The 18,722-nt window shown below is 43.1% G+C and overlaps 1 protein-coding gene across 2 annotated transcripts in view; it reads right to left on the minus strand.

Annotated features, from left to right (window-relative positions):
- CMKLR1 (chemerin chemokine-like receptor 1) overlaps nt 1–18,722 on the minus strand; it is a 54,725-nt gene that overhangs the window by 15,009 nt on the left and 20,994 nt on the right. For both annotated transcript variants that reach the window (XM_033956257.1, XM_033956258.1), the window contains one exon: nt 10,215–10,291. In XM_033956257.1, the coding sequence (XP_033812148.1) occupies nt 10,215–10,265 (51 nt within the window). In that variant the 5' untranslated portion in view covers nt 10,266–10,291. The remainder of the gene's footprint in view (nt 1–10,214; nt 10,292–18,722) is intronic.

Consider the following 18,722-nt stretch of genomic DNA (forward strand, 5'->3'; position numbering starts at 1 on the left):
GACCCGGAGAGCAAAATGCTCTGACACTGCTCCGTCACGCATCGAAGTCCTATGATCGTCAGAGCAACAATGGAGCATTTACTGCCCCAGCCGTGGTAGAAACCTCTATTGTGGCTTAGAAAAGAAGACCAAAGTTTGTTTCTCCTTTTGGAAGATGCAAAGCATATTTTTATGATGAATCCTGTATTCATCTTTTTAAAAGTACACTCCATTTTATTAAAGTAATAAGTCACAGCTGGGTGTGCTTTAAAACATTTTCTACGTGGTAAAATGCTCCACCATATTATACACATGGCTGTAGCTTGTTTGCAAAGAGAATTTTTAAAAAGGGGCTAACCTACCCCACTTAATTGTTTATTCTTATCTAAAGAGGACACATGGAGCCAAGGAATCAACATGGGAATTTGTGACCGGATAGAGTAATAAGAGGAAGGAATTGAGGACCCAGATTGAAATAGATACCAAGTTCAGGCAGAGGGTTTGCAGAATACCTAATGCACTACCCTGAGGATTTAGGTGCAGTTTTGACACCTTGCATTCATTCGTATACATTGAAAACTAGGTACAGTGGAGCGCTACAGCACATGGAAAAACTGACGGAGGCTTAAAAATGTAAATGAAATTCACATTTCAAATACCTTCCATAACCATCTCTCTCCAGAGCATGCAAAATCTATGATTCACTGGCTTTATACCTTGTAAACATTCTACAGGGAGACAGATAGCAATTTTACAAAAACAAACTGTGATGTGTATCAGTGAAGCAGGATATTAAGTAACCGCATAGGAGTGTTAAGTTCTGCTCTACTTAGTGATTAGATTGAGATTTGAAAGCCTAATTAAAGAGAGACTCGGTCTTTTATTGAAGTGCTAATGGCCATGGGATGCAAGCTGCTTCCTGAAGGCACACTGACCGAACTCGGAAATTACCATCTGAATTGTAAAAGCATTTGTACACACTGACATTGCAAAAAATTAATAATCTAAGGACAGCATAAAAGTGGCTTGTGTATAGTAAAAATAAATAGTATGTGACAGTCACGCAATATTGGTAGTGTAATCCATAGCACATTATGGAAGATAAAGTCTAAAGTGGCCCATTCTGTGTGCCCAGTATAGATTCGTCCTCTTGGAAGATGTACACATAAAGTTTCAAAATGTGGCCCAGTCCTGTTCCCCTCTTGCTCGTGCATTCACCTGACCCAATGGCGAACCAAAGGGGGTGGGGGTGGGGGCGGTCCGCCCTGGGTGCAGACCATAAGGGGGTGCTCCCAGGGTTGGCGTCATGGTCCGGGAACTTCACTGCTCTGTCGGCGTCGGGCCTTCCTCTCTACTGGGTTCTGCCTTCATAGAAACAGGAGGAAGGCCCGACGCTGGTAGAGCAGTTAGAGCCCCCGAGAATGAGAGAATGCTCTGAACAGGCTTCTTACGACCCACCGGGGCCTTTCCTCTGCCGCGTCACTAATAACATCACTGATGACAGAGCAGAAAGAAGCCCTGGTGAAGCAGGTGGCAAAACATCTCATGGTGGGATGAAGTGTGTGGGGGGGGGGGGGAGAGGGGGGAGTTGGTTGGGTCCGGAGGTGCTGCATAAGGGAGGGAGGGAGGGATGAAAAGTTGCTGCATAGGGGGATAGGAAGGAGGGATAGAAATCTGCTTCACATGGGGGAGAGAGGAGAGAGGAAGAATTGTTGGACATGGGTTGGAGAAGAGGAAGGGAGATGCAACAGAGATAGAAAGGGGTAAGAGGGATAAATCCTGCATATGGTGAAGGGGAGAGAGATATGCATGAAGAAGAGAGAGGGAGAAATGTTGGACATAGTGTGGAGGGCAGGGAGAAATGGTACATGGGGAGAGAGGAAGAAATGCTGCTCATGATAATGGAAGGGAGGAAGGGAGAGATGCTGCATGGAGGGGAATAGAGAGGTTTGACTCTGGGCATAAGGCAAGGACACCCAGTCTTCCAATTTCCTAAGGTCTTCTTGCAGCTTTTCCACAGTCCGCATGCGTTTTAATAACTTTGAACAGTTTAGTGTCTTCTGCAAATTTAATCACCTCACCTTCTGCAAATTTAATCACCTCACTCGTCGTTCCAATTTCCAGATCATGTATAAAAATGTACAGACCCCTGCGGCACTCTACTGTTTACCCTCCTCCTGTGAGAAAAATGGCCATTTAACCCTTCCCATTGTTTTATGCCCGATAACCAATTCTTAATCCACCCTTCAGCACTGCCTCCTATCCCATGACTCTTCAATGGCATGGAGAAAGGGCAGTGGCCTTGCCTTACGTTAAATCAAAGCTGGCGACTACACATGGACTGTTAATGCAGCGGATGATGTCTGACTAGATCAGCGGTCTCAAACTCAAACCCTTTGCAGGGCCACATTTTGGATCTGTAGGTACTTGGAGGGCCTCAGAAAAAATAGTTAATGTCTTATTAAAGAAATGACAATTTTGCATGAGGTAAAACTCTTTATAGTTCATAAATCTTTCCTTTTGGCTAAGTCTTAATAATAATATTGTAATTTATAGCTAAAGAGACAGATGATCAAGAAACTCTTTTATTTTACTTTTGTGATTATGATAAACATACTGAGGGCCTCAAAATAGGACCTGGCGGGCTACATGTGGCCCCCGGGCCGCGAGTTTGAGACCACTGGACTAGATGCATCTAACTGCACTGCGTTATTTACCATTCACTTAACCTGCAGTAAAGTCTGTTTTGTCTGTGTTAACCGAATGGCAAAATGTCAGGGACCCCCCCCCCCCTCCAACAATCCACGCAGAGGCTTTGCAGCTCCTGCTTGCCGATTTTGGATCGTTAACCCATGGTTACTGCAAAATCTCACTGACGGTGCAACAATGCTTATCTGTCACAGCAGTAGCTTCCGTTGCCACAGAAGGAAGAGAGTGTGCTTCAGTATTTATGTACTGATCTCTTGCAAGAGCCACAGGAACCTCAGAGCACAGAATTTATGGCCAAACAGCTTCTTCACTGCAGAATAATGCCTAACATTGAAGAAGCAAGGGATAAATAAAATAAACTGAAGATTTTATTATAAGGATGTTGTCTGTATACCCGCTGTCTGATTTGTGGCAGTAGCATAGGCTCGGGATTAGAACAAGAACAGAGATGTTTTCACCTAAGTGTCTACATTATTCAATCTGTTCCCAGGCTGACTGAAATTACCATTGTCTGCTAGGTTGACCTCAATGGTGCTGTCACAGAGATATTTCTGATATCATTAAACCCAGTTTCACACTTGGCTGTAACAGGCATTGTAATTGGTAAAATCTCAGCTGTGTGACCATGTGACATCTTTCTTGAAGTCTTTACATTGGCTACTTGTGTGCTTTAGGACAGCGTTTAAAGTGCTGATGATTCGTTTTAAAACTTTGATAGATGTTGCTCCGGAATTGTTAAAGAACACTCTGAAGGTCTATGAACCAGATACTTACCTGCTGAGCAGCCTTCTTTAGCGAACATAAGAATTGCTATACTGAGGTAGACCGAAGATCCATCAAGTCCAGCATCCTGTTTCCAACAGTGACCAACCCAAGTCCCAAGTACCTGGCAGAAACCCAAAGAGTAGCAACATTCCAGAGCTGAGATTGTGATGTCATAATGCCTCATTTCACCAGTGCCTAAGAGTCAGTCTCATCAGTGATGTCACAATGCCTTGATTGTCCTATTCTTGGCTCACATAAGAGCATGATAATTGCCATACTGGGACAGGCCGAAGGTCTATCAAGCCCAGTATCCTGTTTCCAACAGTGGCAAATCCAGATCCCAAGTATCTAGCTAGATCCCAAATAGTACTTTTAAGGATCAAATAAACTCTCGTCAAGAAGTGCTTTTTTAGCCTTCAAATGCTGAGGAAGGTTAGAGCTCTTTTCCATCAACAACTCTTATCTGTCCTAGTCCAATCTATCATATTATCCCGGTTAGATTACTGTAATGCTATCTATCTTGGCATAACAAAGACCTGCCTCCAAACATCTCAACTGATACAAAATATCACCGCAAAAATAATCTTTGGAAAAAGTAAATTTGACCATGTGTCTCCTTTGCTTCTAAACCTTCACTGGCTTCTGGTCCATCTCAGGATTCACTTTAAATGTGCATGTATTACTTTTAAAATTTTATATGGTATCTTCATCCTTCTTGTCCCTTTATTATGGAATGCTTATAGATTCTCCTATGTAAGAGGCACCCAACAATTCAAACTCTCCCTTCCTTCAGTGAAAGGAATCAAGAACTTCAGTCAATCCTTGGTCTTCGAACTATCTCAACTATGGAATTAACTTCTTCTTATCTTAAGGGGTCCAGGTCCTTTTCAAGTTTTTCACAAATCTTTAAAATCTATTTTATTTGCTAAACACTTCGGAAATCAGTCACATTACACGTCCCCCCTCCGTATTCACGAATTCCGTATCTACGGATTTGCTTATTTGCGGTTTTAAACCTAAAAATTCATTTTCATTTTTCAGGCTATTTTAAGCCCTAAAAGCCCCCCTTTAAGCCTTACTTGGTGGTATAGCGGGTTTTTAGGGCAGGAGCGATCTTCCCATGCTCCTGCCCCATGCAGATCGCTCACAGGAAATGGCTTGAGAGACTATGGGAGCTCAAGGAAGCCATTTCCTGTGAGTGATCTGCACGGAGCAAGAGCATGGGAAGATTGCTCCTGCCTGAAAACCCGCTAGATCACCAGGTAAGGCTTAAGGGAGGAGGGGGGCTTTCAGGGCTTAAAATAGCCAGGGGAAGCAGGGGTTAGCAGCAGAACTGGCCCGAATATTATTTGTGGTTTTTTACGAAACTGCGATAGCAGTTTCTGACGTGGGAAGCCGCGCTGCTCCCGACGCTCATAGGAACTCAATGTGCATTGGAAGCACCGCGAGCCATTCAGCGTGGCTCCCCACGCCAGAAACTGCTATTATAGTTTCGTAAAAGGAGGCCTTGTTCTCTTAGGCTTCAACGGCTGGTTTCATGATCTTCGCAGCTGTCCAGGTAAGTAGAACCAACACTTCAGCTGTCATGCTGTGGTTTTCTTCAGGGCGTGCCATGAAGTCTGCAGGGTTGCCTTTATATAAGGGGTTCTCAAACCTCATTGGCTGAAACTGCCTACCTCCAGTCCCAGCCAATCAGGTTTGAAAACGCACTATATAATGACAGCATTGTAGGCTTCACAGCACGCCCTGAAGAAAACCACAGCATGAAGGTTGAAGCGTCGATTCCATTTACCTAGATGTGGCACACCCAGACAACCACCGTGATCTGAAGAGCAATTATATATTGTGAAGTCAATAGTTTAATTTATAAATGGGTATTTGGCTGCCACAAGAAATATTCTGTTAAAAGGTTCTTATCAGTGAGATAATTGTCCTCCAAAGTAAACAAAGTTGCATTATAGCCAAAGAGACTATTTGTTCCTTGCCCTAGATTTCTAAGCTACTCCTTAGAGATAAGTAGCTTAAAAGAGATTTCTTTCGATGCAATGTCTGGCCATGATAATCACTATAATTTGTCAGGCATTTCTTAATTTATTCCTGTAGAAAGTCTAACACTGGCGGTGAGGCTCTTACCCCCTTTTCCGAGGAAGCCTGCGGCAGGGAGAGTTTTTGAATACACCCCTAAGGCAGGATTTTAATTTTAAAGTAATATACAGACATAATCAAAACAAAATTAAATGAAGAAAATCAGGATTTTTTTAATTGAAAAAAGAGTAATGTTCTCTTTTTTATTTTGTATTATTTTAAAATAAGTGTAGGTTATTGAAAGAGTATATACATTTGTGTTATTGATTAATCGATGGGTGGGTGGGTGGGATAAAATGATTGATTTTGAATATCTGTAAGCTGAATGTACTTTCTTGACTTGTTATATGTTCTTATACCTGTGTGTTGCACTGTAAATATTTGAAAATTAATAAAGATTTTTTTAAAAAGAGTAATGTTCTCATTGCAAATGCGATGAGCTAATGTGTCTGTTGAGAAAAGCAGGGACAAACCAACTCCAACTGAGATCAGTTGCACACCCTGTCTGATAATATATGCAGTTCTTCCTTCCTACCTTTACCCACCCCCAACTCCTTTGTTATACCATCTCTCGTTCCACCTCCACATGTCCCATTTGCTATCTATAGAGATGTTTTCAAGTGTATTGTGTTGACATTGTGAATATCATCCCTCCATTATATGAATTTTCTTTTTCCTTTTTAACTCAGCATAACAGGATACTATCGTATGAATGTTTTACTGTGTTGTTTCAATGTTTACTGTGCTAAAACTGTACCAACCTGTGGGGTACTAAATAGGACTCATATTGTAAAACCTCTTGGGCAAAAGAAAGGTGGGTGATTTAATCAGGGCTGGCTTATTCAACATTAATGATAGATGCCATCGACTTGTGTTTGAGTCCTAGCTAGAGAGTGACACGGGGACAAATTTGTCCCCCATCCCTGCAGGAACTCAATTTCCCCTTCCCGCCCCCATGAGTTTTGTCGCTGTTGCTGTCCCTGCCCCATTCCTGTAAGCTCTGCCTTAAGAACACAAGCCTTGAACACTTATGATTTTAAAGGGTTTGAGGCTTGTGCAGATGAAGACGGAGCTTAGGCATTGGTGGAATGAGGCATTATGACATCACAATCTGAGCTCTAGAATGTTGCTACTTAGGATTTTAAAGGGTTTGAGGATTGTGCAGATGAGGACGGAGCTTAGGCATTGGTGGAATGAGGCATTATGACATCACAGTCTGAGCTCTAGAATGTTGCTACTTAGGATTTTAAAATGTAACGCCGAGATGTGTTGTATTTTTCATCTCTCCCAGGGTGCTCCTTTCAGCGTACTTGGGAACCTTTTTGGACTACCCTGACACCAGTGGCACATAGCCGCTTGCTTAATTGTTAATATGTTGGGTCCCATATATTGATGTTTTGTTGATTTTTGGAAGGAGAACCAGGGTTGGGGTGGGTGGGAGGGCACTGTTGAAGGTTTAGATAGTTGGTTGTAGTAGGGTATTTTATATACTTTGAGCTTGTATTGCTGTTTTGTCTGCTCATTTTGTCTTTTATCTATCGAGCTCAATAAAATATATTTGATGATGATTTTAAAGTGTTTGAGGCTTGTGCAGATGAGGACAGAGCTTAGGCATTGGTGGAATGAGGCATTATGACATCACAATCTGAGCTCTAGAATGTTGCTATTTATGATTTTAAAGGGTTTGAGGCTTGTGCAGATGAGGACGGAGCCTGCAGGAATGGGGCAGGGACAGGAAAGAATTCACTGGGATGGGACAGAACGGAAAATGAGTTCCCGTGGGGATGGGGAAAAATTTGTCCCCGTGTCATTCTCTAGTCCTAGCGACTTGATGAACATCATCAAGTTTTTTGTGGTAGAATACAGAGGCAGATTTCCGGGCCTTTCTTCCGTGCAGTATAAATTCGAGGTTACATAGAAACAGAAGATGACGGCAGAAAAGGGCTACAGCCCATCAAGTCTGCCCACTCTGCTTACCCACCCCCTGTCTATGCCCTAATGACCCAATTTCCTTATCTTGACCCTCGTAGGGATCCCACATGGGTATTCCATTTATTCTTAAAGTCTGGCACGCTGTCTGCCTCGATCACCTGCACTGGAAGCTTGTTCCAATGATCAACCACTCTCTCTGTCAAGAAATACTTTCTGGTGTCGCCATGAAATTTTCCGCCCCTGAGTTTGAGCGGGTGCCCTCTTGTGGCCGAGGGTCCCTTGAGAAAGAAAATATCATCTTCCACTTCGACACGTCCCGTGAGGTACTTAAATGTTTCGATCATGTCTCCCCTCTCCCTACGTTCCTCGAGAGGGTAGAGCTGCAATTTGTTCAGTCTCTCTTCGTACGAGAGACCCTTGAGCCCCGATATCATCCTGGTGGCCGTCCGCTGAACCGATTCAATTCTGCGCACATCTTTACTGTAATGTGGCCTCCAGAATTGCACACAGTACTCCAGATGAGGTCTCACCATGGCCCTGTACAACGGCATTATGACTTCAGGCTTTCGGCTGATGAAACTTCTATTGATACAACCCAATATCTGCCTTGCCTTAGATGAAGCCTTCTCCACTTGATTGGCAGTTTTCATGTCTGCACTGATGATTACTCCTAAATCTCGTTCTGCTGAAGTCCTAGTTAAAGTTTCTCCGTTCAAGAAGTACGTCCTGCATGGATTTCCGCTTCCGCGGTGCTTGACCTTACATTGTCGCATCAAATGTGATCCTCTGCCTCCGACACTGCCCATCTGCTGCTGCTTAGATGGGTGGCACATCGTTAGTCTGACATCTCCACCGAAACCTGTCTGCCTTGGGAAACTACCGACGGCATAGCTTTCAGCTTCTCAGATGCGCGCAAGCCCCAGTGGCACGACTGGAGATTTATCATGAAGGGCCCCTTTTACAAGGCCGCAGTAGCGATGCTGCTGCGGTAAATGCACTGAAGCTCATAGGAATTGAATGAGCTTAGGCGCATTTACTGTGTCAGCCTCGCTACTGCAGCTTTGTAAAAGGGACCCTAAACAGACTTATGTGATCATCTAGGGCAGTGTTCTTCAACCACCGGTCCATGGACCACTGCCGGTCCACAGAAATTTCCTGCCGGTCCACAGGGCCAGCACGTGCATCAGCCCAAAACAGTGTTCTTCAACTGCCGGTCCACAGTGCAATCGATGCAGCGTTATCTTCGAGCCAGCTCCCTCTTCCTAACTGATTCAGTGCACAAAGCCACGGGCAGTGGCTCCTACGGGCATCCTGCACCTGAACCGGATGCCTTCTCTCTGACGTTGCAACGCCAGAGGGAAGGCTTCCAGATAAGGCACGGGACGTGCAAGGTGCAATTAGTACCATTATGGGGGCGTGGTCTGGGGTGGAGATTGGGTAGAGATGGGTGGGGTCTGGGCCATGACTTAGCCCAGTGTTCTTCAACCGCCGGTCCATGGACCGATGCCAGTCCACAGAATAATTCTTTTATTCCTGCCGGTCCATAGGTGTAAAAAGGTTGAAAAACACTGATCTAGGGTAGCAGCTCTCTAGGGGGCAACGAAGGGAAACTATAGTCAAAGCGAATCAATAAATCCACCCAACCAAGCGAATTTTAACAAACCATCAGGGCACACTTTTAGCTTTAAGGAGGGCAGACCAGTTTCAAATAGCCCAAGTTATGAGGTCCAATGTATTCATCTTTTACAGGTGCATTCTACACAAATGATGGGATCCTTTTACTAAGTAGTGCTAAGAAATAGCATTTGCTTACCACAGGTTAAAAACACTACACTGAGGTTGTAGGTTCAAACCCATGTTGCTCCCTGTGACCCTGGCCAAGTCACTTAATCCCCCCCCCATTGCCACAGGTACATTAGATAGATTGTGAGCCCACCGGGACAGACAGTGAAAAATGTTTGAGTACATGAATTAAAAAAATGGGGAGACCCGATGATCCACAGTGAAAACAAAAACTGTGGATACAGATGTTCTAGAGATAATTTATTAAACACTGACATATAAAACCATGAAAATTCAATTAAAAAAGTACAGTGATAAAAATACTGTGATAAAAATCCAACCGGACCCTACATGGTCCGTGTTTCGGCGAACACACCTTCCTCAGGGGTCCAATGGTTTCCAACCTCACGTATAAAGAATTGGACTGAAAACAGTCTATTGTCTTTAAACATGTGAGCAAAGAACACCGCAGACAAGCTGAAGTAGCAAGAAAATGCTGAGGAGTACATGAATAAACTCATGTAAATCATTCTGAGCTCTCTTGGGAGAAGAGTATAGAAAATTGAATAAATAAATAGTGTGAAAAGTTTCAGCCTCTGATAACCAGAGCTGATATTGTGACATCATAATGCCTCATTCCACCAATACCTCATCAGTGATGTCACAATGGCTTGATTGTCCTAGACTTGGTTCACTTTTACTACATTTTGATTTCTAGAGTGGTGCAGTGGTTAAAGCTAAAGCCTCAGCAACCTGAGGCTGTGGGTTCGAACCCACACTGCTCCTTGTGACCCTGGGCAAGCCACTTAATTCCCCCCATTGCCCCAGGTACATTAGATAGATAGTGAGCCCACCAGGACAGAGAGGGAAAAATAATTGAGTACCTGAATAAATTCATGTAAATCGTTCTGAGTTCCCCTGGGAGAACAGTATAGAAAATTGAATGAATAAAATAAACTTACTGTAGAAAAGTTTTCAAATCTCTCTGGAGCGCTACTGTTATTTTCATCCATTGCTCTTCTTGCTTGTTACGCTCTACCTACAGGACAGCAAGACACACAAGAGTGTTACACACAGATTAATGGATAGGAAAATATTAATATTTATTTATTTATTAGGATTATTTACCATCTTTTTGAAGGCATTCACTCAAGGCAACGTACAGTAAGAGTAAGTCAAACATAAGAAATAGACCATTACAGCAGTAAAAACATAGAAACATGACGGCAGATAAAGGTCAAATGGCCCATTCAGTCTGCCTATCTGCAGCATCCACTATCTCCTCCTCTTCCTATTGGCTAAGGCTCTTTACACCTGCATTGTGAGGTCACAGAGCTTTGTGGTTATGGAAACATAGAAACATGAGGCAGATAAAGGCCAAATAGCCCATCTACAGCATCCATTATCTCCGCCTCTCCCTATTGGCTAAGGCTCTTTACACCTGCATTGTGATGTCATAGAACTTTATGGTTATAGAAACATAGTAACAGGATGGTAGATAAAGGCCAAATGGCCCATCCAGTCTGCCCATCCGCAGTAACCATTATCTCTTTCTCTCTCTGAGAGATCCAACATGCCTATCCCAGGTCCTCTTGAATTCAGACACAGTCTCTGTCTCCACCTCTGTCAGACACAGTCTCTGTCTCCACCGGGAGACTGTTCCATGCATCTACCACTCTTTCTTTTATTTAAAAAAAATATTCTTTATTGATTTTCAAATTTTAACAGTGTAATACACAGGAATATCAACATATAACAAAAAAATCAAGGAAAGCACATTCAACTTACATATATACATGAACAATCATTTTTTAACCCCCCGTCCCCCTAAAAATTAATCAATGAAATCACTAATACATATATTCTTTCAGAAACCATCTCCTTTATCGAATAATCTTGCAAACCTACCCACCCCTCACCCATCCACCCTGGATGTGTAAGGACCTAAACCAGAAAATAAAACAAAAAGACCACTAAAGAGAAGTAATAAAATAAAATGGGCCCCATCTACTACCCTTTCAATAAAAATGTATTACCTTCGATTATTTCTGAGCCTATCACCTCTTAACGTCATCCTATGCCCTCTCATTCCAGAGCTTCCTTTTAAATGAGACTCGACTCATGCGCATTTACATGGTGGACACATGGAACACCCTTCCGGAGGCCGTGATAGGAAATAGCACAGTAAAGGGTTTCAAGGAAGACCTGGAAGGTTCCTGGAGGACAAAGGGATTGAGGGGTACAGATAAGAGCAGTGGAAGGTTTAGAGATAAGTGTAGAGGTAGGTATAAAATTAGTCAGGGTCCGCTGCTCAGGCAATATGCCTGATGGGCCACCGCGTGAGCGGACCGCTGGGCGGGATGGACCTCTGGTCTGCCCCGGCGGAGGCGACTACTTATGTACTTATGTACTTATATGTATATTACATAGGCATTTAAATGTCTCTATCATATCTCCTTTCTCCCGCCTTTCCTCCAAAGTATACAGATTAAAATAATAATACAAATTATGGCATAGCATGCTACATTACAATGTCAACACAATATACAATGAAAGATTTTAATAGACTGCATAAGGCTGTGCCCCTCAAACTTTTTTTTAGCTCCGGCACACTAAACGGAGCAAATGCTCTTCGCGGCACATTATAATTGAAATTATAAAATTGCAAAACCAACAAAAAATTAAATTTGAGAATTTTATTTATTTAAAGTTCTTAAAGCTATGTATGGGTAATTGCAACAACGGTGAAATTAAAGTAGATAGACTAGAACTGCTAATCAATGCCATGTTTTTGAGTGCAAATTAACTCAAAATAATGCTCGACACGCAAACACGCATTTCATCATTCGCCATCTGCAGTCATTCTCCCTTTTTTCAATTTCATTTCTGTCGGAGCTGAAAATCCAATTTCGCAAAGTCAAGAAGATCCAAACGGTAACAAAGCCTTGAATTCTTTGTTGCTCAGGTGAGGATAATAATAATAACAACAGTTTATATACCGCAGGACCGTGAAGTTTTATGCGGTTTACAATGATTAAAAGGTATTACAGATCGAGTGGAGTAAACAAAGTTCAGAGTTAGTGAATAACAGTTCTAAAGATCATTTGTTGAGGACTAAGATTGTATAGGTCAGTTGCCTAAGTACTTCAGGAACAGATGTGTTTTTAGGCGTTTCCTGAATTCCCTATAAGTAGTAGGCACGAGCAATTGTTCCAGGTCTTTACCCCATAATGCTGCTTGATGTGAGAAAAGATGTTGGTGATGACCCTAACCAGTAGAGAAACAAAGTTCGGATGTGAAGTTCTCCTGAATCTGTTGGTTGTGAAGGAGAAAATGTCTATTATATATTTAGGGGCTAAGCCGTAAAGTACCTTGAAGCAAAAACAGCCAAACTTGAATTTCACACGTGCCTCCATCGGCAGCCAGTGCAGAAGTCGATAGGAAGGTGTCACGTGATCAAACTTCTTCAGTCCACAAAGTAGTCTAACCGCTGCATTTTGAACTAGTTGCAATTGCCGCATATTTCTGGGGGAGTGCCAAGTAGGCGATGTTACAATAATCGAGTTGACTCAGTATAAGGAATTGCAACAGAATTCGAAATGATGAGATGTTGAAGTAAGCTCTGATGGACCGAAGCTTCCAGAGGGTGAGAAAGATTTTTCTGATCAAAGAGTCTACCTGGTCTTTCACGGTCAGGTAGTGGTCCAGTGTTACTCCCAATATCTTCAAAGTGGGTTGAATGGGATAAGTAAGGTGACAATGGGACAATGATGCTTTAGTGTCAATTGGGCGTGGCGATGCTATAAAAAAAAATTTTTCTCTGAATTTAGCTTTAGTCTGAATTCAGTCATCCATTGCTCCATCCGATTTAGTGCTGCTGTTGCTTTGGGGGTGACTTCTGAGACAGAGGTAGTAAATGGGATAATTATCGTGAAGTCATCAGCGTAGCTGAATAGTTTTATCCCCAGTTGGGACAATTGTGCACCCAATGAGGCCATGTAAACAATGAAGAGCAGTGGGGATAATGGTGATCCCTGTGGCACGCCGGATGGATTGCTCCATGTATCAGAGAGATCGAAATTAAAACGGATTTGGTAGGTGCTTATAAAAATAAAATTGCTTGACATTGGCTTTCAAGGATCAATCACGTCAAAGAATGAAGCTTGTCTGGGCGGTTGTATCCTTATGCACACAGACATGTATGCAAGAGTCTGTCAATGTTATGAGCGTCCGTGTGCATGAAGAAACAACCGCGCAGACAGGGGAATTTTTAGAAATAAAGTACAATTCTGGAATCTCGTGTAGCACACCGGGAATCTCTTTGGGGCACACCACTGTGCCGTGGCACACAGTTTGAGAGACACTGGCATAGAGCAGTGGTCTCCAACTCAAACCCTTTGCAGGGCCACATTTTGGATTTGTAGGTACTTGGAGAGCCTCAGAAAAAATAGTTAATGTCTTATTAAAGAAATGACAATTTTGCATGAGGTAAAACTCTTTATAGTTTATAAATCTTTCCTTTTGGCTAAGTCTTATTTCCGGAAAATCTGGCAACCCTAGTGGGGGCTCACGCACAAATACCGTGCAAATTACGAGGTGAAGCTGAAAAGTTCTCAGCCCAGCCAACAAAGTTGGGGTGGTCTCCATTGAGAGCTACACACTTAGTCCAGAGATTTTCCACTCTTTTGGTTCTGTGGAAAAAATACAGAATGAAAAAAGTGGACAGTCGCTGAACTAAGTATATTGCCCTCGATAGAGACTGCCCCCGTCCACTGATTGTTCACGTTTTTCATTCCATCTAAAAAATATGGAACGAAAAAAGTGGACAATGACTGGACTAATAAGTGTACTGTATAGCCCTCATTGGAGACTGCCCCAACTTTGTTGGTTTGGCTGAGAACTTTTCAGCAGCCCCTCGTAGTTAGCATGCCGTAATGTCTGTGCAAAAACTGATTAGCATAGCCATGTTTACTCTCCACCCCCCAAACATGCCTTCAGTGCTAAAAATTTACCCTCCCCCTTTTTTACGAATCCGCCTTAGACTTTTTCATCGCTGGCCGCGACGGTTTTAGCTCCGATGCTCATAGAATTCCGATGAGCATCGGCGCTAACGCTGCCATGGCCGGTGATTTAAAACAAGCCCAATGCGGCTTTGTAAAAGTGGGGGTTAATTTTTTAGCAGAAACAACTGCGGGATATCTGAGCACGCTCCACAGTAGCGCTCTTTAACCTGCTGTAAGCGCACGTTAACGTATACCATAGCTTAATAAAAGGACCCCCGAATTTTTCTACCCTCCAAAAACTCAAATTTGCTTATAGATATACTTCTCCCTCTGAATTCACTGTGATAGGGAATTAACAGAAACGCAAATACAGAAAAACCGCGAATAACTTTTTCATGTGTTATTCGCGGTTTTCTATTAAAAACCATCGTGAATATGGTGACACCACGAATAACATGGCGGGAGACCTGGCCTGTTCCTGAAGGAAGAGGCAAAACACGGTGAAGAAAGTGCCGGGCTACAGCGATTTTCTCTCTAAACGCTTGGAATCTGCGATTTCTCTATGCAAGCTGATGTAATTGGGGGGGGGGGAGGGGAGCAGCCAGCAAGCTAAAAACCGCGAATAATTGAAACCGCGATTACGGAGGGAGAAGTGTAAATGATCTACATTTACATTTTAGAAACACCTAGGAATAGAAGCCTTAATTGTGATCTGGAGAAAGAACTTAGCACTCACATTGTTGGCTTTGTATTTTTTTTTTCTCTACTTTATAAAATTAATAAAACATTTTGAACTAAAAAAAAAAAAAAAAAATGTGTCGACTGCCTGGTTCATTTCCTAGTCACTATTTTTAAATGTCTTCTTGATTTCAACAGACGAATTATCAAGGCCATCCCTACAGCGTGATACCCCGTTTCCTTCCTTATTTTAAATTACACCGTACAGTTCAAGAAACAGAAAAGGTCCCAAGGACAGAAGCCATGGAACGCGCGACTCCACACATCAAGGGCTTGGGAGCTGGAGGACAGGAAGTAGTCTTTAATTACAGAACCTAATTAAACTCAGTGTCATTAAAATCGGACACTTCAAGAACTGATCGTCAATCACGCCTGGGTAGCCATTAGAAAAAAAAAAAAAAAAAATCTGTTTCATGTTTTCTCTTTAATGGGAAAGTACGAGTCAGACATTTAACAGTATGAGCCGTTTCCCCTTTCAGAGTCGACAAGCTCTTTCCATAAAACACAACAGAATGAAAATGAGGCGTCATTTACGCCAGCTGCAGGTTGGCCTTGATAAAAGGTAGCAATATGAAAATCACCGGTTCATAAAGAGAGCGGCTGATGGTGGCTCATTAACCAGGAACATTAGTAGTCAGCTGTATAATGACAAGATCTGCTGATATTGTTACTTCCTTTGGATCGTCAACTTTAATTCCTCCCTCAGACATTAAAGGTTTTCACAAGACCAGGCATCCTTTTCACATTAAGCTCACTCCCAGGTCCTTTTTTTTTTTTTTTTTTTAATTTCAGTCACTTTTGTTTGTCCTCGCAAAATGATGTCTGCTCCAAGATAAGAGAATGACACCGGGGACAAATTTGTCCCCTTCCCCGCAGGGACTCAATTTCCCTGTCCCATCCCCGTGAGTTTTGTCGCTGTCCCTGCCCCTGCCCCATTCCTGTAAGATCTGTCTCAGACACTTGTGATTTTTGTTCCAAAATTTTTTTGAAATTTTATATATTAAACATACTTTCAAACAGGAGAGAATATAAATTCTGAAAAATCTGTTCGCAAACTATATCGTCACAATGCGAAGGATATTCATGAAAGCTGGATATAGGGGAGTCCCTGGACGTCGTGTACTTGGACTTCAGCAAAGCGTTTGATAGCGTCCCACACCGCAGGTTATTGAGCAAGATGGGTTTGATGGGACTGGGTGAAACATTAACCGCATGGGTTAGGGACTGGCTTAGAGGTAGACTTCGGAGGGTAGTGGTAAACGGCACCCTCTCTGATACGACGGAGGTGATCAGCGGAGTGCCACAGGGCTCGGTCTTGGGCCCAATCCTATTTAACATCTTCGTAAGAGACTTGGCTGAGGGGCTTCGAGGTAAAATTACATTATTCGCCGATGACGCCAAACTATGCAACATGGTAGGCAACCGCACAACAGATGAAAGCACAGTGCCCGACAAAAGCTCAATGCCCAACAGTATGACGCAGGACCTACTCCTGCTGGAACATTGGTCAAAGACTTAGCAACTAAGTTTCAATGCCAAAAAATGCAAGGTCTTGCACCTTGGGGGAAAAAATCCATGCAGGTCTTACACCCTAAATGGTGAGATCCTAGCAAGAACTGTAGCAGAACATGACTTTGGGGTGATCATTAGCGAAGACATGAAGACTGCCAATCAAGTGAAGAAAGCTTCATCCAGGGCTAGACAAATCATGGGCTGTATCCGTAGAAGTTTCGTCAGCCGTAAGCCCAAGGTCATAATGCCATGGTGAGACCCCATCTGGAATACTGTGTACAATTCTGGAGGCCGCATTATCAAAAAGATGTGCGGAAAGTTGAGTCGGTTTAGCGAATGGCCACCAGGATGGTCTCAGGACTCAAGGATCTCCCGTATGAGGAACGACTGGGTAAGTTGCAGCTGTACTCACTCGAGGAACGCAGAGAGAGGGGAGACATGATCGAGACGTTCAAATATGTCACAGGCCGTATCGAGGTGGAAGAGGATCTCTTTTTCCTTAAAGGACCCACGGCAACAAGAGGGCATCCGTTGAAAATCAGGGGTGGGAAATTTCATGGCGACACCAAAAAATATTTCTTCACCGAAAGGGTGGTTGATCGCTGAAATAATCTTCCACAACAGGTAATTGAGGCCAGCAGGGTGCCAGATTTTAAGAAAAAATGGGATTAGCATCTGGGATCTCTTCATGGAGGTAGTTAGGGGGGTGGGCCATTAGTGTGGGCAGACTAGATGGGCCGTGGCCCTTTTCTGCCGTCATGTTCTATGTTTCTATGTTTCTATCCCCAAACCCACTCACTTCACCCCACTTGCAGAGAGTGAAAAACCATATCAACATTCATACATATACATTCTTTCAATAACACTCAACCGTTAACCAAATATTTTTGTATAGGTGACCACAATCTTTTAAATTTAGCCTTCTTGCCTCTCTTTTCCATTAGGCCTGACTCATATTTAGGGTTACCCGATTTTCCGTCTGGAAAATCCAGAGCCCTAGACCCGTCCCCAGTCCCACCCTTCCCCGACCCGTCACGCCCCCCGATCCCGCCCACAAGCCTGCCCCAGCTCCACCCCCCCTCCCGTTGCCTCATCGGGCAGCACATCCTCGCATGCGTGGATGAGACGCAATGATATTGCTCGCACGCGCGCCTGACATCATCACGTCATATCCACACATGCACGGATGCCCTCCTGCATGAAGGAAAGCTTTTCAAAACCTGGACAAAGTGCTGTGTTTTGAAAAGCCGTCCGGACCCCAGAACATGTCCTCAAAAGAAGGACGTGTCCGGGGAAATCCCGACATCTGGTAACCCTACTCATATTTCCCAATTAAGCAAACTGAGTTCCACCAAAATTGAAAAGATAGAAGACACATCCTTCCGTGTTTTCAAAATAGTATGGATTGAAACAGCAGTAAGTATTGCGATTAACCTCATATAATCATTCGTCATGTCAGTGGAAGCATCAAAGAAATTAAAAATTGCTCTCGCATATGTTAAAGAAACATCCATATGTAACAATGTTTGAACGTGATTTTAAAGTGTTTGAAGCTTGTGCAGATGAGGACGGAGCTTAGGCATTGGTGGAATGAGGCATTATGACATCACAATCTGAGCTCTAGAATGTTGCTACTTATGATTTTAAAGTGTTTGAGGCTTGTGCAGATGAGGGCGGAGCTTAGGCATTGGTGGAATGAAGCATTATGACATCACAATCTGAGCTCTAGAATGTTGCTACTTATGATTTTAAAGTGTTTGAGGCTTGTGCAGATGAGGGCGGAGCTTGCAGGAATGGGGCAGGGACAGGAAAAGAACTCACCGGGATGGAAAGAGAAAATTAGTTCCTGTGGGGATGGGGAGAAATTTGTCCTCGTATCATTCTCTACTCCAAGACAGAGTTAATCCAAGGCTTCTCATTTGTAATCCCATAGCAGCGTTGTCTAGCTGCTATTGAAAAGGTGTGAGCTGAATCCAAATATAGGAAAGAAATAAAGATAAATAGCATGAAATATAATTGTGGCACTGGCTGTTCTCCATGGTTAATTGACTCGAGTTTACACCAAACTTTAAAGGTAGGTCATGATATCAGGGGTCATAAATTAATGTGGAGGGCCATTTTCGATAGGACGTCTAAGTCTGACTTTGGATGTTTCCTGTAAGATATCTAAAGTCGGAAGTGTAGAAACAGGAAACAAACCAAACAAACTGCAGATGT

This window comes from Geotrypetes seraphini, chromosome 8 (genome assembly GCF_902459505.1).
Source record: "Geotrypetes seraphini chromosome 8, aGeoSer1.1, whole genome shotgun sequence".
Taxonomy (NCBI): domain Eukaryota; kingdom Metazoa; phylum Chordata; class Amphibia; order Gymnophiona; family Dermophiidae; genus Geotrypetes; species Geotrypetes seraphini.